This window comes from Stigmatopora nigra, chromosome 10, assembly GCF_051989575.1.
Source record: "Stigmatopora nigra isolate UIUO_SnigA chromosome 10, RoL_Snig_1.1, whole genome shotgun sequence".
Taxonomy (NCBI): domain Eukaryota; kingdom Metazoa; phylum Chordata; class Actinopteri; order Syngnathiformes; family Syngnathidae; genus Stigmatopora; species Stigmatopora nigra.
The window spans coordinates 6,451,697-6,474,201 of record NC_135517.1 but is presented as its reverse complement, the minus strand read 5'-3'; the positions used below and the strand labels follow the sequence as shown (position 1 = coordinate 6,474,201).

At 37.4% G+C, this 22,505-nt stretch overlaps 2 protein-coding genes and 2 long non-coding RNA genes across 6 annotated transcripts in view; 1 reads left to right on the top strand and 3 right to left on the bottom strand.

Moving 5' to 3' along the window:
* The first annotated feature begins 888 nt into the window (after positions 1 to 888).
* On the top strand, positions 889 to 2,279 carry LOC144203294 (uncharacterized). Its single transcript, XR_013327651.1, has 3 exons — positions 889 to 947; positions 1,985 to 2,062; positions 2,152 to 2,279. It is a non-coding gene; the product is annotated as an uncharacterized LOC144203294 (long non-coding RNA).
* A 945-nt stretch (positions 2,280 to 3,224) lies between these two features.
* Positions 3,225 to 6,169, bottom strand: LOC144203222 (uncharacterized). Of its 3 annotated transcripts, none has more exons than XR_013327629.1 (6): positions 5,713 to 6,169; positions 5,505 to 5,593; positions 4,068 to 4,109; positions 3,688 to 3,774; positions 3,467 to 3,622; positions 3,225 to 3,392 (listed from the first exon to the last, which is right to left on the bottom strand). It is a non-coding gene; the product is annotated as an uncharacterized LOC144203222 (long non-coding RNA). The 3 variants fall into 3 exon arrangements; XR_013327630.1 differs by having other exon boundaries at positions 5,773 to 6,152; XR_013327631.1 differs by lacking the exon at positions 4,068 to 4,109 and having other exon boundaries at positions 5,773 to 6,161.
* A 1,901-nt stretch (positions 6,170 to 8,070) lies between these two features.
* On the bottom strand, positions 8,071 to 9,952 carry h1m (linker histone H1M). The gene is made up of 5 exons (XM_077725545.1): positions 9,764 to 9,952; positions 9,419 to 9,675; positions 8,612 to 8,708; positions 8,498 to 8,550; positions 8,071 to 8,403 (listed from the first exon to the last, which is right to left on the bottom strand). Exons 1-5 carry the CDS (start codon positions 9,843 to 9,845, stop codon positions 8,116 to 8,118), a joined length of 777 nt encoding a protein of 258 aa, XP_077581671.1. The 5' UTR covers positions 9,846 to 9,952; the 3' UTR covers positions 8,071 to 8,115.
* Positions 9,953 to 10,195: 243 nt separating this feature from the next.
* Positions 10,196 to 22,505, bottom strand: part of cacna2d3 (calcium channel, voltage dependent, alpha2/delta subunit 3) — a 30,362-nt gene continuing 18,052 nt past the window's right edge. Inside the window, exons 13-40 of the mRNA XM_077726385.1 lie at positions 21,643 to 21,756; positions 20,465 to 20,543; positions 19,764 to 19,897; positions 19,416 to 19,433; positions 17,925 to 17,996; positions 17,750 to 17,830; positions 17,584 to 17,658; positions 16,704 to 16,787; positions 16,546 to 16,617; positions 16,420 to 16,481; positions 16,267 to 16,334; positions 15,586 to 15,631; positions 15,363 to 15,460; positions 15,108 to 15,201; positions 14,427 to 14,522; positions 14,189 to 14,310; positions 13,765 to 13,842; positions 13,621 to 13,682; positions 13,205 to 13,249; positions 13,068 to 13,130; positions 12,576 to 12,646; positions 12,399 to 12,474; positions 12,221 to 12,261; positions 11,980 to 12,035; positions 11,597 to 11,714; positions 11,393 to 11,505; positions 10,935 to 11,017; positions 10,196 to 10,841 (exon numbers count right to left, since the gene is read on the bottom strand). Coding sequence (XP_077582511.1) covers positions 10,749 to 10,841; positions 10,935 to 11,017; positions 11,393 to 11,505; positions 11,597 to 11,714; positions 11,980 to 12,035; positions 12,221 to 12,261; positions 12,399 to 12,474; positions 12,576 to 12,646; positions 13,068 to 13,130; positions 13,205 to 13,249; positions 13,621 to 13,682; positions 13,765 to 13,842; positions 14,189 to 14,310; positions 14,427 to 14,522; positions 15,108 to 15,201; positions 15,363 to 15,460; positions 15,586 to 15,631; positions 16,267 to 16,334; positions 16,420 to 16,481; positions 16,546 to 16,617; positions 16,704 to 16,787; positions 17,584 to 17,658; positions 17,750 to 17,830; positions 17,925 to 17,996; positions 19,416 to 19,433; positions 19,764 to 19,897; positions 20,465 to 20,543; positions 21,643 to 21,756 — 2,214 coding nt within the window. The 3' untranslated portion in view covers positions 10,196 to 10,748. The remainder of the gene's footprint in view (positions 10,842 to 10,934; positions 11,018 to 11,392; positions 11,506 to 11,596; positions 11,715 to 11,979; positions 12,036 to 12,220; positions 12,262 to 12,398; positions 12,475 to 12,575; positions 12,647 to 13,067; positions 13,131 to 13,204; positions 13,250 to 13,620; positions 13,683 to 13,764; positions 13,843 to 14,188; positions 14,311 to 14,426; positions 14,523 to 15,107; positions 15,202 to 15,362; positions 15,461 to 15,585; positions 15,632 to 16,266; positions 16,335 to 16,419; positions 16,482 to 16,545; positions 16,618 to 16,703; positions 16,788 to 17,583; positions 17,659 to 17,749; positions 17,831 to 17,924; positions 17,997 to 19,415; positions 19,434 to 19,763; positions 19,898 to 20,464; positions 20,544 to 21,642; positions 21,757 to 22,505) is intronic.

The window sequence follows — 22,505 nt, the reverse complement described above, 5'->3', positions numbered from 1 at the left end:
CTTTGTTATTATATTAGAAAAAAAAGAAAGGAAAAAAGTCGAGGCCGTTCCCTGAATTGACGTCACATTGGTGAGCCGGAAGTGAAACGTACCCGGAAAGACGATGGAAAAAAGCTCACCTCCATGCTTTTTGTTTGTAAACGTCTTTTCAGGTTTTAAGTCTTAATTTTAAATGATCTAAACGGCCTAAATTGGGTCAGATCCAACGATACACGCTTGTTAAAGGACATCAACACAAAAGTCCCTTGGTCAGTCAACCGCCGACACCGGGAAGCGAACTCACGTTCTCTCCGTGCAAAGGCGAGTGTGCAACCCACTACACCACACCACTTCCCGAATGAAGTACCTTTATCTCCAAAATAACGCTATCACATCCATATCTGACTCAGCTCTGGCCAATGGAACCAATCTTGTGTGGCTCATGATGCATCACAACCAACTTACATCTGATGCCATTAGCGAGAAGGTTGGTTACGCATTTAAAATGATAGAAAAACCAATGTGCGGGACTCGAGAAACCATTGTATAAATCAAACATAATGAAGCAAGCAAGACAGTACATTATGAAAAACTTCATGTCTAATGGTCTATTGTTTTGCCTATTTAGATGATTTTGAAGTTGAATTGAGTTTGAGTGTTTTTTTATTTATTTTATAGGCTTTTCTGAGGTTAGAAAAACTTTAGATGTAAGTATTTTTGATTGGTATTTTTATTGATGTATAGGGGAATTCCATAGATGAGCAGCAAGATCCTCACTTTACTGTATGAGCGTGGTAAATGCAAAATTACGCCACGCCACAGGAGGGCAGTAGTTGTTGGCTGCAACAAAAAAGAACAGCTATTGTGCGTAGGCCAACCAGCTGTTTAAATTTGACACATGCGCGGTACCTCATTCTTTCAGGAAGCCATTTCTCTTCCGGCGGTCGAGACACATGTATCCGAACGAGGTAAGTTCTCTTGCGTTTTACGGTCATAAGTGCGTTTTATCACGCCATCGTGAGACTTATTAGTAATCGATTGAGCCCAAAACGCCGGTTAATCTGTTTCTTTAATGCCAGCTTCAACACACCGTCGACAATTGAAGTTTGAGATCCCTTTCCTCTCCAGATGTGTGCCGCATCTGACTAGCTATTTTAGCATTAGTGACACGACGACACTTTTCATTTGGCTTTAATCGTATTGTCCGTTTTCTGTCCATTATTCCGTCGTGTAGAAATACTTTTAATCTAATCAAACAAAGTCGAGATGTCAATGTAAGTATAGTTAGTTTGATGGTTAGATGACATCCAGTGGCACGACTTGTGTTGTATGTAAACCGATTTCACACTTAACATTATTGATGCAAAATAGTTATGTCAACTTTCTTATAAGTGTTATCGCTACTGTGTATATTTAATCGCCTTATCTGTACTAAACGCCTCAATTTTTAATTGTTCTGATTTCACTCTAAACATTATTGATGCAAAAATAGAAGTCTACTTTCTTCTAACTGTTATTGCTACTGTGTATATTTAATCACCTTGTCTGATAAAGGGAAAAGAAAAGCTCAACACGGCGCACTAACTTATTTTCATTTATTAGCTTGATCGTATATTAATAAGTTTTTTTGTCAGATTTATCAGCATGAGTATAGTTAGTTTGATAGGTAGATGCTCTCTCCTAAATTACATCCAGTGGTACAATTAATGTTGGATGTAAAGATAGATTCCACCACGAGTGCCATTTCCAATTTGTAATTGTTCTGATTTCACACTATAAAAAATATTGATACAAGAATGGTTACGTCAACTTTCTTCTAACTGTTATTGCTACTGTGTATATTTAATCGCCTTGTCTGAAAAGAATAGCACGTAGCAGTCACTAACTTATTTTCATTCATTATCTTGATTGTATATTATTAAGTTTGTTGTAAGATTTCTCCATTTTGCAATAATAGTTTTGCAACTCCCAACTAGTTTGGTTAAATCAAGTTCTCTCTTTTTAGCATCCGGATGCAGCTCTTCCAGAGTGTCCAGAACACACGCCCTCGAGGTTAAAGGAGAGGAGATTGGGCCAGATCAAGGTAAAATGAATTCCAAAGAAAACATTAAGCCTTTTTGGTGAATCTTAATTCTCTATATTAAGTTTTGTTTTCTTCTTTGTACACATCAGGTCCATGTCACTTGTGACTTATCTGCACTTCAGAGATGACTGGCAGGCTTCTCAAAGGTTAATGTATTTGTTTATTGCAAAGTATCCAAGTCTTCATCCAAACTAAATAAAAGCTTTAAATATTATAATCTTGTGGAACTCCATGATGTGATATCTGATCTTTATGGTGAGGTTTCACTGAACATAAGTTGGTGTTGTGACCTCTTATATAGGTAAAGTCCACAAGGATATTATTAAAGATTAGAAACTTCATTTGTTGAAGTAGATTTTTCTTAAGTCAATTTCCCAAGTACAAGACTAATGTTTATTCTTTCTTCAAGTGTTTACTCCCCTCGGTTTAAAAAAAAAAAATCCTAAATATATATTGTTTCTCCAGCTTTATAAAAAAAATATTCTAAGTGTTAACTGGTCCAACTTTCTTTTAAAATATGGTTTATTCCTTCAGCTATGAAAAAAATGTTAAATTCCCCTTGGTTTTAAAAAAAATTTAAATCCTAAATATATTATTTCTCCAGCTTTTTAAAAAAATATTCTAAGTGTTAACTGCTCAAACTTTCTTTTAAAATAGTTTATTTCTCCAGCTTTTTTAAAAAAGATTCTAAATGTTTATTGCTCCAACTTTTAAAAAAATATTTATGCACCCAGCTTTTAAAGAAAATATATGCTAAATATATATACCCCCGATTTTTGGATATTCAATTTATTCTCCCAGCTTTTTTGTTCTAATTTTTATATTCATTCCCCCAGCTTTTTTACCTACATAGATTCCACCATCTTTTATTTTCAATTTTTTTTTGCCTAAGTGTTTATTCCCCCAGCATTTTTTTAAAAAATATTCTAAGTGTTTATTGCCCTTTTTTTTGGTAATTTTTTTTCTAAGTGTTTATTGCCCTTTTTTTGTTCATTTTTTTGTTCATTTTTTTTCTAAGTGTTTATTGCCCTTTTTTTTGTTCATTATTTTTTTTATTTAATTTTTCTAAGTGTTTTTTCCAAATTTAAAATGTTTACTTGTAAATAAAATATTTTAACTTTGATTGTGACTTGCATCTTTTGTTAAAGACAAAACACATGCATACATTTAAAAGCTTTTATTTTGAAAAACTTGAGCAAAATAAAGTAATTCTTCCAGTCACCAGCAGGAAATCCAGGAAATAAAAGCTCCAGCTTTTATTTTGAAAAAGTTTGTAGATTGGTTCCCGTTGGTGGTCCAGCATCGTAAAAAATCGAATCTTCTCCACCCTCTGGTGGAGAAGATTCGAAAATTGAAAAAGGGGGGTTAGTACAGTTAGTTCAAAAAACAATGAGAAGGACTCACCTTTTATTTTGAAAAAATGAAGTAGTCCCTCCTGTCACCAGCAGGAAATCCAGAAAATAAAAGCTCCAGCTTTTATTTTGAAAAAGTTTGTAGATTGTTCCCGTTGGTGGTCCAGCATCGTAAAAAATCGAATCTTCTCCACCCCCTGGTGGAATTCTGGAAAACAAAAAAAAAGGGGTTAAGGCACAAAGTTAGTTAAAAAACCAATGAGAAGGGCTTACCTTTTATTTTGAAAAATGTCAGACTGGTCCACGATCCAGCAGAGAAAAAATTAAGGCATCTGAGACTATCTGTTCAATGGTGGAATTCTGTAAAACAAGAAAGGGTCAATACATGAAGTTTAGGACAACTTTTATTTTGAAAAATGCATAGATCAGTGCTGGCTATTACACCAATCTATGCATTTTTTTCAAATTAAAGGCAAGACCTTGCAAATGGTTGAGTAAAAAATATATTCACAAGGTCTTACCTTTTATCTTGAAAAAAATGCATAGATCAGTGCTGGATGTTACACCAGAATTAATCTACAATTTTTTTTCAAAATAAAAGGCAAGACCTTGCAAATGTTTTTTAACTTAACCATTTGCAAGTGAGATTTTACCAGAATCAGGGAGTGGTGGTCCATCTCGACTTGGGTGGAATTCTGGAAACAAAAAAAAAGGGTCAATATACAAAGTTAAGTAAAAAAAAACATTTGCAAGGTCTCAACTTTTATCTTGAAAAAATGCATAGATCAGTGCTGGATGTTACACCAGAATCAATCTATGCATTTTTGTAAAAATACATTTGCAAGGAAGGTTTTACCAGAATTGGGGAAATCTTTTATTTTGGAAAAAAATAAAACATTTGGGGCTAAATACTTGAATGCCTTGAGTTTTTCAGTCAATCATTTAAAATCTATTCATTCTTAAAATGCTTGTTTTTCTCTTCTTACACCAAGAAAAAAAGTTATTTTACCATACACGAGTCAAAAATGACCCATGCACTATGGTTGAATAAATCCCTCACTTATATTTTGTCAAAACCACATTTAAAACTAAAAGTTAAAAGATCCAAGCCCTGAGGTCTTTAAGAAAGTTAATGGGGTAAAAGTACATGATTGTTTTAATCCATCAAATATTAGCGGTTCCACTACATGGCAGATTATTTATTTAAATTCAGAAAAATGTGAAAAGCCACATTGAAACTCACAAGCAAAAGCTACTTCTCTATTTCCCATTATAGTATTTATTTTAAAAATTAAATTCAATATGCATAAACCTACTTTAAATTTTTCCTTTATCGCAACATGTCTGGTCTACATTAACCATGATAATTAAGGGATTACCGTTTAGCCTAGAGGTCTTTGAAAAAGTTAAGGGGCTAAAATTATATAATTTATTTAAGTGCTCAGTGCATGGCAGACTACTTTTTTAAATTCAGAAAAATGTGAAAAGCCACATTGGAACTCAAGCAGAAGCTACTCTTCACTTGCCACTATAGTATGTTTTTTTTAAATTAAATTCAATAGGGATGACCCTAATTTAAATTTTTCCTTTATAGCAGCCATGTCTTTTCTACATTAACCACGATAATCGAGGGATTACTGTTTAACCCTGAGGTCTTAAAGAAAGCTAAGGGGCTAAAATTATATTATTTATTTAAGTGCCTAGTGCCACTACATGGCATATTACTTTTTTAAAATCAGAAAAATGTGAAAAGCCACACTGAAACTCAAGCGGAAGCTACCCCACTTGCCACTATAGTATTTTTTAAATTAAATTCAATTGGGTTGACCCTACTTTGCGGTTTTTCCATTTATCACGGTCCACATTGACCGCGATAATCGAGGGATTACTGTTCATTCCTTTCGCATCCACTAATGCATTTGTGTGGGTGATTTATCCACAGATTTTTGCAATTAAAAAAACGCAAAGTCATTTAGTGATTTCATTCAAAATTGGACGAAAAACGAGCCAATTGCGCAAATCCTTAAATACTGAAAGCTGACGTTTAAATGTTAAACGGGGAAAATCGGAACTATTTAAAAATGACCCACTTGGTTATGGCGTCGACGAGTTGATCCTTTCTGGTCGTTTCGGCCACATTCTTGATGTTTCCCAGTAGTCGGTGGTGCTCGTTGAGGGACTGAAACACACAAAGGAATGATTAGTTTTAAAACAAAGAGCGATCGGTAACGCAATGCAGCCAATTTGTTTGCAAACATTTTGCCGTCACGGCTGCATCACGCTAACGGAGCATGCTACCGTCAACGATCACTCTTAAGATGAGAACCGGGGCTTCGAAATCCCCAAACGATGACATACAACATGTGCAGCAACGTCTAGTGAGAAGTTTGACAGCCATTCTTCGTCAAATCGTCAGCTCTGAGCAGCTCTGCAGTACACGCCCGTGCAGTCTCAATCGCCATTTTGCTGCATGACATCGACTATTTGAACTCTCACCTCGGCCACGCCCATTAAACATAGAAAAACACAAAATAGAAATTGTTTTCATAATAACGTGCATTAGTCAGTGTGTGTGTGTGTATGTAAAAGGTTATATTCCGAACGTTTTATCCAAGGAAATTGGGTGAAACACTTAGTCAGTTTTTGGACAAAATGATTCATCCACCACTGAATACTTATTCAGTTAAACACACAGATATTAATACTTATTCTTTTACCTGAACAATTGTGGGAAAATCTTTGCATGCACTGGGAATTGAACCAGGGACCGAAGAGTTGGCGCACTGATGGCTTACCCACTGGGCCACCACTCTGTGGGAGAAAGCAGTAGTACTAGTAGTTTCACCTTTTTCATTTACTTGATGACTTGGTGAAAAAAACATTGCAAACACTAGGATTTGAACCCAGAACCAAAGAGAAAGGAGACTGATGACTGGGCCACCACTCTTCAACATTCATCTTTAGTACTTGTTGTTTTGTCTACTTTCTTTTCCTGAATAATAGTGGGAAAATCTTTGCAAGCATTAGGATTTGAACCCAGGACCTAAGAAACGGGGTGAAACACTTAGTCATTTTTTTCACAAAATGCATCATCCACCACTGAAGACTTAAACACTTAGACATTAGAACTTATTCTTTTAACGGAATAATATTGGGAAAATCCTTGCTTGCACATGGATTTGAACCCAAGACCATAGAAGCAGGAAACTGATGACTTAGCCACTGGGCCACCATCCTGTGAGAGAAGGTAGTAGTACTTGTAGTTTTATCTCATTCATTTACCTGAATAATATTGGAAAAATCTTTGCAAGCACTAGGATTTGAACCCAGAACCATAGAGATGGGAGACTGATGACTTATCCACTGGGGCACCACTCTACAGGTAGTATTTTCTTTTCACTCCCAGATCATACTTAGTACTCTATGGTACCTTCAAGTGGGAAAAGTTAGGTAAGCTTACAAAGCAGAGCAAACCATAAGAACATAGGAATAAGGAGGAACACTGGTGACATATGATAAATTATCTTTTACTAAAAAAAACTTTAAACATCTTTCAATTTTACATGAATGTTTTGGGGCGGTTAGCATTTTCCCACCACAACCGTTGGCTGTGGAAAAACCACATGGTGGCGTTGTTCTGCCAGTCGCCCCTGTCCACATCCAGCACCCCTTTCTTCTCCTCTGGCTCCTCTTCCACTTTGTCCAATGAATGCATCTTTCATGACACAAAGACAATGATTTCTCAACACTGTCCAAGTTGACATTTATTTATTTTTTTTTTTTTACAGTGGCGACATGGTTTCCAACCTGGTATGACGAAGGCGGTGGTGACGTGAATCTGTCCCAACTGCTCCTGCAGCCAGTCACCCACCTCTCCCTGACTGGACACCGTGAATGACACAAAGGTCACGTGACCATAGTGATGATGTCAACGACAATGGGACTTACAGATCAGTGAGGATTCGTTATCCGGCGGCGGCGGCGTCCGCCTGCATCTGCGCGAGCCGTCCCAAAGCACGAGCGTGTCAGCCTCCGCTCACTGGGGTGCCGGAGACTCCTGGATGAAGGCACAATATAATAATACATGGTCATTTTTTTATAAATAAAATCCTTACAATACATGGTCTTTTTTTTTTTAAATAGGCCTTACTATGCTAGATGGGAAAAGTTAATTACAATTTATGTTCAGTGAAACCTCACTATGGCATTATTCATAAAATAGATCAGATATCACATTGATGTTACACAATATTATGTTTTAAACATAGAATTTGCATGAATACTTAAATATTCTTAAACAAATGCATTTACCTGCCAGCAGAGTTCAGGGATGCTGAATTATCTTCAAGTTGGCTCCCTGGGAAGATCACCTGGTCCTCCAGAGTTGACATGGGCCTGATGCATGCAAAAAAAAAAGTTATCATTTACAGAGAAGAGATTCAAAACAAAGGCTTAGTTTGTTTCTATATTGTAACTAATTTTACCTTGATTTGGCCCAGTTTTTCTCTCCTGTAATCTCAGGGTAATGTCTTGAAACTCACACCATCGCAATGGCTTCTCCCATCCTACTTACGCACTTGATTCAACTGCAGTATAAACTGGATGAATTCGGTAACAAGTGCATTGATATTTAACATCTAAGCAATAGACAAAAGATAGAAAAATGTAATTTTTTTATTGGAAAATACTATAAAAGCCTTATCAAACATCTATTGACTCAATTTTCTTCTTCCTGCCTCTTTTAGCAGCAGTTTTTGGTTCTTTCTCCACTTTACTTTTGGCCTCCTTGGCTTTGGCCACCTTGGCTTTAGCGTCCTTAGCTTTAACATCCTTGGCTTTGGCCTTTGTCTTCACTGACTCCATCTCTTTAGATTTTTCTTTCTTCTTAAATTCTTCAGTAGCCCCATCAGCTTTATCCGCCTTTGTCGGCACCACCTTGGCGGGGGGAGCTTCTGCCTCAATTTTGGACTTCTTGGTACCCTTTTTAGCCTTGAATAAAAAAACAGATAAAAGTTGCATGTAAAAAAAAACAGCCAAAAATGAATTTTGAACAATAATTGCAGTTTTCTAGAGATAGTCTTACCTCTGTCTTCGGAGACTTCCTTTTCACTGCACCAGGTTTCCTTTTTGTGCCAACTAAAAATAACAGATTTTATTTATTTATTTTAAATAGAGATTTGAGGTTTAAATGGTTTTAACCTACCAGCTTTCGTCTTGGGGGCTTCCTTTGGAGGTTTTTCCACATTCGGATCCAGATTCTCTGCTTTTGCTTTAGTCTCCTTGTTCTTTGCAAGCTTGACATGAGGAAAAATACACATGTTACTCTTATCCTTAGAATGTGGGGAAGTTTACAGAATATAATTGCCCTTCATGCCGAAGGAAATGATCCAAATTTCTATTCGCCCAGCAATGACGGAGTACTTTTTTTTTGTAAATGTCCACCCACCCCAAGAATAAAGTGAGATTTTAAGGCCCTCCAGGGTGTTCCAAAATGTCATTTTTTTCAAACAATGCAATATTCAGAGAGAAAAATTATGAATATAATGAGCAAAATGGAACCATCACAAGGTTAAAATCAAAATATAAACATTAAATGATATATTATACTATTACAAGATTCAAATTGTGAAACTAATTTTGTTGGGATATGCTCTGGCACCCCCTGTGAACCTAATGAGGATAACGTGGTTCAGAAAATGGAATGGGGTGTGGATAAACAGATTAAAATTGAATTTATTACAATATTAAAATAAAAATACGATGAACTTTATATTTTATGTCATTGTATTAAAAGATTGAAATTGAGAAACAGACAAATGTTGCTTATTTTACCCTAACATGAACCAGGAGTTGTTTGGTTTCTAGGGCATCAGTTTATGGCAACAAAGTCTGCAAGAACGCAATTTTTGGCGTATTAGAAGATTTAAGTAATATTTAGATAAAATTATATGATTCAGACAACTTTCGAGTAATGTATGATTTATCAAAGATCCAGTAATCATACCCGAAATCTTCCGCCGACCCCCGTGATGATGGTGGCGTTAGTTGGCCGAACCATGGTGCCGTTCTCCAGACCTTTCAATAAAACTCTCCGGACCAAGTAGTTGAGGCGAATGGGGTCCACGGATGGGTAGTTGATCTTGATAAAGTTCTGGATGCCTTGTTTTGTTACCCCTTTTCTGTTGTCCAGCTTTTTGAGTGCCTCCGACACCATAATGCTCGTCCCGGGATGCATAGTCATTTTTCGCAATGTCACGGGACCTAAAGCGAACGAAAATAAATGTATGAATTAAAGCTTTTTTTTTTTTTACGACGGACTGAAAAAGCGCATTAGTTTGTTTATATTTACCGGGTTTTGAGTCGAATTCCTGGTCTGGCATGCCGCGGTTGGCTGGCTTATTTAGAACAACTGTTCGCCTTTTGGGAGGCATTGTTTCTGTTTAGATCCGAATGAAATTCTAAGACGAATGATTACCATCATATTTTTAAAACCAGGTGAAGATCATTGGGCAATCAAGAAGAACTTCCGGTAGAATGATGGTGGTGACGCCAGCAGGCGGAAACGCCTAAAATAATTCCTACCTAAATAAATAAATGTCAAATTAAATGTAATTAATTCAATAAAAAATAGAATAAAATATAATTGACAAACATTTAAAGTAAAATTTCAAATCTCACAACATTATTGTGCTTCTTTAAACCAAAACAAAAGTATGACGTGATATTTTAGTTTTTGCCGTTAAAAAACATGCTCACTCAACAATAAAAAAAGGAAATATAGTTTGTCGAGGAAAAATATGTCTTTACTCATGATCATTTTCAATTAGAAGTGAACATATCAATGTAACATTCTCTGAACACACTTTTAAAACATGCATCAGTGGTGTGTGTGTCGAGCGATGACAAAACTGCTGAATAAAGCAGGTTAAACTGCCCATCACTCTTTAAATATTTTACATATTCCACCTGGACAAATCTAAAATACTGCATTGTATACAAAAAAAATAGATATGATGTACTGTTTTAACAACATGTTGCTTGGCGAAACAATTTTTTGAACTATTCTGCATTATATTCACATATACCATGTCCTCACAGTAAATGCATTGGTCCATTGCACAAATACCCTATATGAGTGAACTGTTAGTGTGACTCCAAAACAAAACTTCACAAAGCCTTCTTTATGAATGGATGCGTGTTATTGTGACAGTCAGAATTGTCTTCTTGCTCTCAGAAGAACAAAAACAATTTGGGATTGGCCTGGTTTCCTACGTGTTTCTGGTCTTCATGCCTTTAGTTGTTGAGTCCTTCAATGGGTTGCTGCCAACTTCTGGTCACCTGCCGACACTTGCTACTATGAAGGGGAGTAATACTGCTGTAAGAGGACTGTGGAGCCTTGAAGCAGAACCGCACTCCATTGCATTTTCCTGAGGAACACATGGCGTGCACTTTGTAAGCTTCGCCATTTTTTAAGATACCAGTATCAGAGTTATACACTGTATTTTGAGGCCTAGAAATACCTCAGGGTGAAATGGATGACATGATTCAGGCTTCTTTCTGTCCTTCTGGAACTTCAGTCTGTCACACTTAAGGGATTCATTATGTTCGGTGCTGTCAAGGTTCTCATATCCTGCCAGTTCACACTGTTAAACTACCATATTTTCTCGGATATACGCCATAATTGTCAATCCAAAAAATGATGACTGAATCGAGAGTAAGGCTTATTATGCGCTCAAATTAGAGTCGACAAGCATAAAAACACCCTAACGCAAGACAATGCGGCATTTACGCTCATTTGTTTCAAGATAGAGAAAAGATAAACAGATAAAACGATTAACGAAATGTATTTTGATGTCTATGAATGAAATTTAAGGAAAAAAAAACGTATCTTGCAGAAAACGTGAATAAAAATCACTTACCTGTGCTTATATGTGAGAAAATACGTTGATTGCTATGTTTGCAAAATTGGAAAGGATATACATGATCTCAATAGGATCCATGGTGACTGGTGGAACATTGCTGCAGTCACACTTGTTATCCACAACAACCATGAAGAGATTACTGCTGGGAATCTGCTGTATGACAAAAGATCTGAAGTCCGGATACAGACGTGCTATTAGTTCTAGAGGGAACCAGACCAGGAGTCATTATTGTTAATATTATCAAAGAATGAGTTTGGTACCTGACACATCCATCACATTCAATGTTTCCAGTTGTTTCCTTAATGGTGCGTTCGGAGACAAAGGCGGGGTATTCTGTGTCACATGGCACCATGGTGGTCTTACCACGAGGTCTCTGAGCTGTCACATAGAGTGTGTGTGTTTTATACAGCATATAAAAATACAATTGAATTTTAAAAATGACTTTGATTTTGTATGGCACAGAGTAAAAGTCATGTGCATATTTAAGATTATAGTAGTAGTAAGAACAATCTTGCAGGTACTTTTTCAGGGGTAAATACTGATGTCATTTCTATTGGCAATACATTCTCTGAAATGTCATTCATTTTGTGAAATATGTTCAGACCGACCGGCAGACAGACAGTGGACAGACAGACATTTTTACCTTTAACTGAAAGATCAACATTCCACCAGCTGTACAGGTTGAATTCCAGCAGAAAACTAGAAAGAAAGTATGATTTTAGGATTAACATTTATATGTTTTGTGATGGGTATGGACTATAAAAATGTGTTTTCATTCTGTATCAATCAATCTTGGATTGGATCATCAGATTTGACATTTGATGTTTTTTTGCTTATATTTGAATGCAGTACTTTTGGACATGCATTAAATATTAGGTCCTTACATGACAAGCTCGGTCAGGAGCCACTTCACAACATTGAAAGGCTGCAAGAAAAAAACAAAGGCATCGTTACACAATTTTAGTATGGATGAAAGCAACTCACCAAGTATTATTATGTATTCCGTGAAACAAATACACTCCTCCATTAAAAGAAATAACATTGCCTACATAATCCACTTACATCTGACAAAGTGTGTGCACTGTCGCTGCTCCCAGCGTACTCCTGACAAAGGGCCTGGTAGTCATACAGTGTGATTCTACAAAAGGTGACCATGTGGAGGTTACAATGAAAACAAAACACACATTTTACTTGGCTTTATCAGTTGTACGTTATGTAATAACAGTGTAAGTGCGAGACCTTTTGAAAGAACCCATTTGGAGAAGTTTGTTCATGACGGCGCCTTCCACCTCACCAAAGAAAAGCCCTGTCTGGTAGATGAGTAGTAGTATAATGAAAGAACAACTGGATACTGAAAAGAGGCTAAGGGCTCAATTCAAGCTCATAAACCAGGGATTGTGAATGCATGGCTCTCGAGCCGCATGCGGCTCCCGGCCAAAATGAATGTGGTTCTTTGCTTCTTATCATATTTTTTTATATACTGTTGCTCTTTGCCTCATTTTATGTTTCTCTTATTTTTTATTCGCTCTTAAAACACACCCATATTCATCAGGGCCCACGAAAAACAAATAATAAATGATATTTAAAAAAATAATTTGGCAGATTGGATTGTAATATGCTGCTTCTGACATAAAGTGTGGATTTTTAACTCTCAAAATTTAAAATATTGTGTCTAACTTCTTCACCGTCCTGTCATTAGCATTTGTGTCCGTAAAAAAAAAAAAACATTACCTGAGATTGCTCCTCTGTGACGAGAATAAAGCCATTGTTGTCTATGAGGTAGCAATTAATGTCCTGTCAAAATATGGTTTCTTTCAGTAAACACAAGGTTTAAACACATATCATCCACATGAGGGGATTCTTCTTACCTCACTATCACAGCTAATGCCACATTTTCCATCCAGAGCTGTACACTGAGCAGACGAGAGATTTAATTGCATTTATAATTATTGCAGTGATCTACAAACACTGTCACAGCACAAAATCTATGTATGTGGAAGGGAAATTGATCCAATTTTAACTTTAAAATTGAAGTGAATCAAAGCAATGCTTTGTATTACTACAAATTGTTTATATTTGTTCATCCATGCACAGTGCGATTGTTAGAATAATGAATTACTCTTCCACTAGATGGCAGAAGATAATCAGATTTGTGAGTAACTTGAGACAAGATATTTCCTTCATTAGATGTTTCTCTTGTTAGATGCTTAGGATACATATACTGGTTGGGAAAGATTGAACTATCAGTGTCTTTAAAAATCAGTGCTATAGTTGGTTGCAGTACCTGCCTGCAGGCGGTCCAGAACTTCCTCTGAAAGAACTCCAGCTTCATCTGAAGTCCAACAGCTGTGTACGAAAGTATCACAAAGTAAAATGGCAATAGATGTCTAGATTAATAGATGTCAAAAAATAAAATGGAAAACATTACCTGCAACAATTGGTGATTTTCTATCATCAAGAAGCTGAATTGCTGTGCTTGCCAAAACAACACTCTTATTCTCCAAAGCTATGGAAGACAGTTAAAAGGGAAATAGTTATTAGCATTTTTATTATAAATAACTATAATTAGTTATTATAAGGGAAGAGTATTTTTCCTCCAACGCTGTGGCATCATCTTTCCATGCTGCATCAAAGTGTTTACGCATTACACATTATTCATTTATTCATTCATTCACAATAGCAACCTCCGGGCCAACACTTTGACACCTGTGATTTAGAGTGTCCCCTGCCTGGTGCCCAAAGTTGCCTGGGATATACTAGCACCCCCTGCAAACCTTATGGATAGTCGGTAATGGAAATGACTGAATGAAAAATGTTATAGGGGACAATGTTTTGCAGTGTGTAGAGCTTACCTGTGCTGAAGGGAATAGAGTAGACAAATGTGCCCGAGACCTGCTCTGCTGCTCTCTTGTACCACAGTGGAAAGTGATCCGCATTAAACACGCCCTCTTTGTCCTCCGCTGTAAGGAAATCTCTGAGGAGACACACACAACGGACTGAGACGGCCAGGAGAAGAGGATGACATACATCAAGACCAATCAACACTTAGCCTGGCGCTGCAAAGAGTGAGTAGTGAGTGGTGACACTCACTGATTGGAGAGCTGATGCGCAGCTACAAATAGGTTGGTTCTTGACAGGCCTGTTCGCGTGCCCAGGAAGGCGATCTCAACTCCTTTGTCTGAGTTCCTGGTTGTATTTTTTCCGGGAAGAGACAGTGTCACATTTAATTGTTAATTTAATGACTAATGATACATATACACAGCTGATGTAATTGCCCTGCAAAAAATGCAACTGATAGATGAAATAAAATAAGATATTTTGTCAGTTTTGATGAATGTGGTCAGAAATGTTAGTTGAAGACTAGTTCAATTTAGTCAAAAGTAATCATTACCAAAGGAGATTTTTTTTCATGGGTTCAAGAATCAATGCAATTCCATGAGTGTTGGTTTTGTGGGTCCTAATTTAATGTCAATGGTAACCAGTGATTAGGAATAGTGTGCTGCACTTTTGCATGATCTAACTACAAAGAGGTAAAATGAGTCATCTGTACTGTGGCATGTGTTGCTGTAAAACCTGTATGTATACCTCACAGCTCTCATGGTGCCATCACAGATGTGCAAGTTCGCATTTGCTACAATGCCTCAGGCAAAATGATCCCCTCCATATGAGCCCAGATGCATCAGCCTGGTCACAATCTGGATGCCCCCCCCCCCCCCCCCCCCCCCCACACACTCCAGCATGTTTGTGTAATTCCAACAAAAGAATTCTCACTCTGATTTGTTAAGAGCCAGTCCGGTCCAGTAGGCCTCAAGTGGAGCAGTGACAACAGCATCAAATAGCACTTCCTTGATAAGCTCTCGGTCACCTGCAAAGCGGGAGAGACATCATAAGCAGCCTCTCGCGTCCCGGCCACCTGTCTATATGCTCGTATCTCAAGGCAAATATTTGCTCGGATTTTTACTGGTATGGCAAATTTCTCTTACTTATATGTCAAGGTATTACTGTATATTCAGGTGTGGGTCTTACACTTTAGATTTGGCCTCCGGCCTGTCATGAAGAGCTTGATGGCTTGAATCTGAGTCAAGTGACGGTGTTCATGTTGCTCCTCGGTGTTGCAGTACGTCCTTTGGACCACAATATGGAGGCAATATTGTTACATCATGGCGCTCCACATACTACCTCATGAACAGAGAGACCTAACCTACATAACGCATGGATGCCCACTTCTCTAAACCATGCATTGCATTACCATTCATCTGCCAGGGCGACATCTGGCTGTTCCAGATCACGGAGTCCTGAAAAAAAAAACAAAAGTCAGTCATGCTTCAGATATCTTATTCCTGCTTCATTTTTAAAAACAATAAGAAGTCCAGCTCATTTTTTGACTGTAAATGTTGGGCTAAGATTTTGTTACAATAAAAATGTCACAAATTGTTACCACGACAATAAATTGAGCATCAACTGGCTAATTTGGGTCCTGGGCAAATAAAATTTTACATGCATACCTGTCAACCTTGGCCAATTGCTTCCGTTATTAATGTTTGCAATTCCCCGTATTAAGCCATAATAAACCGTACAAACATAACGCGGCACATATTTACTCACATAGGGCATTTAAAAGTCTATAAATTTCCTCAAAGTGGACAGGGTGCCATCAGCCTTTTTTATGCAGTAAAGCACAACAATATTAGCAATAGACGATGCTGTTTTTATTTGCTACCAGTGACCGAGACGATCAGCATTAGAGCCAAAATTGGTAAAGTGAGATCGGTTTTACAAAATAAAATGCACTTAAAAAATAGTTTTTTCCCCTCCAAAAGTTGTTATACAGCACACACAATTTGAAATGATCAATATAGATCATATAAAATATGGGAAAACGTCGACAGCTATGTAGATGGCGTCAAAAACGAATTTCTGATCCTTTTACCTTTTTCGACAGACACGTTCCCTCTGAAGAAGTACTTTCCATGGCCTCTGGAAAGAGCTACTCCAACACTACAAATGTATCAAACTAGTCAAAAGTTGTATACCAGTGACAAAACAAAATCTTTTCAGTGTAAAAATGAAACCTCTCACCCACCTGAATGGCGTCCCTTTAATATCAGTGTAGTAATAGTCATTGTGCATCTTCAAGACACGTCTCTGGAACAACAAACATTCTCTTTGAGTGTTCATATGACATCTTTGGATTCATCTGCTTGCTTACCCCTCTATCCACTGTCTTTTTCACCTCCATAGAGAAGGTTCCCGTCCTTCTGTTCACCATGGCATTGCGTAACTTGAAGATACAGCACAGAACATAAAGCTTTTTTTTAAGGCGGGCACTCAGATCTCTGAGTTCTACTGTTAAAGACCCACTCTTACAATGTCATCTTTGTCTTCCCACTCCACTTCAGAGAGATCCACACTACTGTAGTTAGGCTTTCTCCTCTGCTGACCCTCTTGATACTGCACAGAGGAACACAACCACAAAAATGAAAAATCCCTTTCTTTTGTCATAATGGAACACAGTAAATATCCCAATCTAGAATGTACAGAGCCGTAATACTATTGTTAAAAGATTAACTGATGAATCACATTATAAATGGTCTTTTGCATCTCAAACACTGGTGAATTGAAGAGTGATTCGTCTGTCTAAAAAGCCAGGTGCACCCCTGGTGCCGCATAATTACTGAACACATCATCTGTGAAATTAACACTGTCAGATAAATGAAAAATAATTAATACGACTGACAGGGAATTCATGGCTAAATAGTTCGGCATGAATGCATTAAATGGTGCAGGTGAAATTCTGATACTTAAGGTAATCAGTCAATACACAAGAAACAACCATCAATGACAACAATCACGGCACAAAGAGACAAGAAGAGCAGAGACAAAACACGTGTACACAAACACAGAGAGTTGCACAGAGAGGAATAGCACTAAGACTGGCGCACATAGATCCACTAGCAAAGCCATAGCTCCTGAGGGCCCCGTTGACCAGCGGCTCTGGTCTCTGCCAGTGAGTGTTAAGTTACCTCTGGAAACCTCAGAACAGCCAGCCCTATGAGTGGACTTTATCCCTGCATGCATACATCAAAGGAAAAGGTGGGGATTACAGATTATACTGTACATGCTCATTCAGCCTCCTGACCGACCATATTTCACATTTCCCTCCGTGTGCCCTTGCCAATGGAGGCTATGGTTACAAAACCAAAAAGGGTCAAGTCAGGCAAAGTGGTGCAAAGTTTAATAACCTTACCAAGGGCCTGAGTTCCGGATGTGTCAAGATGTAGCCATTGTTTGTGATGGCAAAAGCATAGCCATGGATTCCTAACTGGGGAGGAGAAAACATCAACATCAGATTTATTTTAAACAGCATTTTAATCTATTTGTCTTAATTGATAACAAGTACTACAACATTGTACCATATGTTTGGGAATGAGCTTCATCAGCTCCTGCAGAGGGATGTCTGTTCCTACGACCCCCAACAGAATACCCTGATTCTTCTGCACGAGTGCATCCAAAACACACACATTCACACACAGACAAAGGTTTGGACTACTTCAAGAAGAGACAAATGCATAAACTACTGTTACTCACAGTCTCATTTTTAGTACTGAAGACCGGCATGGCTACTGTGGTCGTCAGACATGGGCCGGCTTTTTCATTTAACTGGAAAAAAACGAACAGAAGGTTAAAAACTTGATTCTAATTGAGATTTGTTTTGAAGAGTTCCCAACATGTTACTGTTCTTTGAAATTTACAGCAATTTAAAAAGGAAAAATTGTGTTCATTTCAGAGTCCTGTTAAATAAACTCTGAATTTTTAGTTTTTGGATGTCAAGTAGTGGATTAATGACAGCCAGAAACATTCATTCATCTTCCATATGGCCCATCCTCGCAATAGTTGCAGGGGTTGATGGAGCCTAACCCAGCTGTCTCCAGGCGAAAGGCAGACGACATCCTAGACTGGTCGCCAGTCAGTCGTAGGGCACACAGAGAGACAAACGACCATCCGCACTCCTAATCATACCACCACTAGCGGGAATTGAGTGGTCAAAGTAATCAGGAAATACAGACCAAAATTGGCACCAGTTAATGAAACGTATTCACATATTTGAATATGAATGAAAATAGAGGCTGCACTATGCAAGAGATAACATCTACAAAAGAGCATTAATACAAATATCTACATTTTAGACACCTAAAAGAGTACTATTGTTTTTATTTTTTTATTTTTTTTTAGGTTGTCAAGTATAGCTCTTAAAATTTAATAGAAATCCTCCAGGTTGCTGCAGTGGGAACGGCACTCACAAAGAAGGAGACAATATCACTCACTATAAAGGGAAGACATAAAATCCCACTGCATTAAGGGAAGAAAATAGATTTGACTCTATTCCCAGGCACAAGCTGTTTAACTGCAAACTTTAAGAGATGGATCACCATTTTCTGCTTTTCAGACACGAGGAGCAGGAGAAAGGCCACAACATGATGAAAGCTGGCAAACACCATTAAGCATATTAAAAAAAGCAAGTCAGTCCACTTGTGAGTTGCGAGTGTTTGTGTGCCCATTTGTGCATGTGTATTGGTACCAAGCAAACCAGGTGTAAATTGCAGTGTGTACCAACTGATGTGACAAAATGAAGGATGGCGGACCCCAACATTCATCACAACAGTCGCTGGAAGTGGAAAGCGGGATGCCATGGCCGACACACACATGCACACACGCGACTCTCCTCCAATGTCAGTTATATTATGGGCTTTAGCAGATAAAATGCTGTAGTCCTCGGAATGATGAATTGTGTGTCCAAGGCAAAAGATAAGGAAGCATATACATTGCACCTTCCCAAACCGCCTATCTGTGAATATCTGTCAAATGCAGTATGTGTACATACAGTAAACACTTGTCTGCTACTCTTACTGCTGAGGAGAAAGTTTTGATGAAATATCGAAGGATGTTTGTTGAAAAATGTCTAGTACATTGTTATATTTTCAACTCCAAACTTAAGGTTCCATTTGAAACTATGAAACTACAAAATTAATGTTGGACTACAAAAATGTCCTGACAATAAGAGAAATTGTATAGATTTACCTTGTGTGCCTGTGAAAGCTGTTGAGAAAAAAGTAAAAAAGTTTGTGTGTTAGGAAATAAAGTTTGTACATTTTATATTAATACCTGTAAAATAGAAGAGTACTATACGAATGAAGAGCTTGTAAAATATTTCTTGATGAAGAAATGTAATATACAATTACGGATTGTATGTACTTTTTTGTTAATACGTAGTATTGAGAAGTTTTAAATCCCATCAAGGGAGGAGACGAGTGCGATACAAGTGAAAAGCTTTTTTGGATATTTGTTAAAAAAGAAATGTTCCATATTCTTATGGATTAAAAAAAACATTAAGTGCACACATAGGCAGCACACAGAATATTTACTTACCGCACTGTCCACGTAAGCCTCGGTCCACACAGTGTCATGTTCATGGTCAATAACTTTGGGACGACTCATGACATGCAGATACTTCATTACATTCTCTTGAACATCTGCTAATGTGGAGATCTGACTGAAATATCCTGAAATAAAACAGAAACACACCAAAAATGATTTGGAAGGAATAAAATACACATTAGCATTTAATGCAGGAGTGGCGAACATGGATTCTTTTTATGGTGTAATGTGTGGCTCTTTGACTCTCTTGGTTTAAAATGTTGGCTCTTTGTGTCTAACTTTTGCAGCACCCCTGCTCTAATGCCTTAAAGTTTGAGATTCATCCAGACACCATTTGTTTTAGTGTGGTGTGTTCCGCACAGTGGGGAAGCACTTTAGCACCCCCTCCATTTGCAATCAGTGTTTTGTTTGACAGTGACTTTGGTGACCAGAGGGTGTGGACATGTGGGAACCATCAGCGGTGAGCAGTCAGGAGGGAGACACTCTGACAGGATGAGGGATTAGCACAGATTGACCTCTGACCCCCCCTGAATACCGCTTCATTGCCTCTTGGCAACAAGAGCGTGCACACACACACACACAAATACGATAAAATTGAAAACTAGCCATTAACAAGAATTTTTTGAATTCATCCTTGCATAAAACGACTATGTCAAACTTTGTGTTGCTAAGCACTTATCAAGACGTCGTACCTTTGTTTGCGCACGCCATCCATTTCAGGTTATCGGCAAATGCAGACTCCCGTCCAATCAGGTAGGGAAATATGCGTACCTGTATGCAAGAAACACAGTGGACAACTATGTTAAAGATAAAAGTGATGAAGATTAAAAAAAAATAGTTTTTTGTTGATTCATTCTATATGGGACAGACTCCGGCACCCCCACTACCTTAGGGATAAGGCAGTTCAGAAAATGAATGAATGAAAAATTAATAAAATGTAAATAAAATTTCAAATAAAATGAATAAAAGCCTGATTACAGCCACTAAAACCCTCTAAAGTTGTTATTTCTCTTTTTTTCCTTTTTTAAATTTGAATTTGATAGTATTTAATGTATTGCCTGCCATTGACAACAATACAGTTTATTTTTAAAACTGTATATTGAAGTCTTTTTTAAACAAAGTTGTATTTGTATTCATTAAAGACTTGAAATCCTTTTTAGTTCAGTTAGTACTGAACATGAGGGCACTTTCCATTGTCCTTCTAAAGCATACTGTGTGACATTGCCAATGCTGTACGGCTCATTGGTCCCAGATGCTTTGCTAAGCATAAAGCTGATAGAAAACCGAATGGTCGCCAAATAAAAACCCTGAGGGTGTGTGAAAGGGGGGTGGGATACCCTGCCTCATACTACCCTCCACACTCACAGACATTGCCAACCCATATATGCTTGACAGGAATAAAAAAAGGCCCCTGAGCTGCTGTTTTTATTGCTCTGTGAATCGCAGTGCAAACTATTTCATTACATTAAACCCAATGTGGAATCCGGGTGGAAGCGTAATGTGTGTAAGTGCATGTGTGAAGGTTTGAGGTGGTGGTGGAGGAGGGTTGATGCTAACTATATCATTTGAGAACAGGCCATAGTCCTCATGGAACCAGTTAATGTCCCTTATTTTATTCCTCAAGGGAAAATACTGCTCTTTAATGGACTAGCATGTTGAAAAGCGTCAGATTGATTCAGATTTCACATTAGTGAATGAAATAGATGTAAAAAAAAAACTATTGGTGTCTAAAGTTGAGCTCCAGATTATATGTAGTATTAAATTATACACTATATTACTTGGCAGAAATGTGCTGAAAACAAAAAAAAAGCTTCAAAATAATCAGATCGCCCAAAATCTAATTCCATGCGGCATGTACGAGAGGTTCTACCTTTCTTTTTGGCCAGTTGTATTTCTCAAAAACATCATCATACATTTCGGTTGCTCCATCTGTCACCAGCATTATTGCTTGGTTGCATACACTTCCATGGCCGGTTTGATTGAACTGCAATGAAAGACAAAAAAAAAATCATTGATAATAAAATTAAATAAGTAGAGCCAAGAAAATCCTGCTGATGTGGCGTACATGAAGACATCGAGTCAATAAAATACAGATAACTAGCGGGCAAAAAGATCTGATGAATGTGATGCACTTCATTTTGAAATCTGCAGAAGATGCACTGCAGTAATTAAGCAGTTTATTGACCTGTAACTGCTGAGAGGCTACTCAAGCCGAGCGACCCACTCGTGTTCATTTACGTATTATTCCAAACACAATCATTATATTATACTACAAAAAAAGAAACAATTATACTGCATTACCTTCTTGTTAGGATGAAAATAAACAGCAGAAATGTTTCTTTTCATTTATTCCGGTAGATAGGTTCCAAGACCTAACCGCAATGTTTTTTGGGTGACTATTTAATACTATTTGGACTTTTAAAACCTTCTCTGTGCCATTTTAACACAACCATTAATATACTATCCATGCACTAACAAGAACAATTGTTATTAAATAGAATAAATATTGTACTGTATGTTGTTGTGATGATATTTATATCCAAGGCTATGTTTTCTTTCGGCAACGTAGTTTTCATACAGACGTTTGGTCTTATTATTATTATTATTATTATTATTATTGCAATGTTATTTAAGGTCTGTCATTTTTGTTTTGTAATATTTACCTTAAGAATCAAGATGATTACTATTTTGTCTGTTTCCTATTTTGCTAAAAGGGTAAATCTGCAGAATACT

Excerpts from the sequence above, each read along its gene's own strand:
- h1m (XM_077725545.1), bottom strand. The coding sequence starts at position 9,845 with ATGCCTCCCAAAAGGCGAACAGTTGTTCTAAATAAGCCAGCCAACCGC. Across the intron at positions 9,676-9,763 it reads GGAATTCGACTCAAAACCCG|GTCCCGTGACATTGCGAAAA; the intron begins GTAAATATAAAC and ends CGTTCGCTTTAG. Across the intron at positions 8,709-9,418 it reads GGGTCGGCGGAAGATTTCGG|CTTGCAAAGAACAAGGAGAC; the intron begins GTATGATTACTG and ends CCTCATGTCAAG.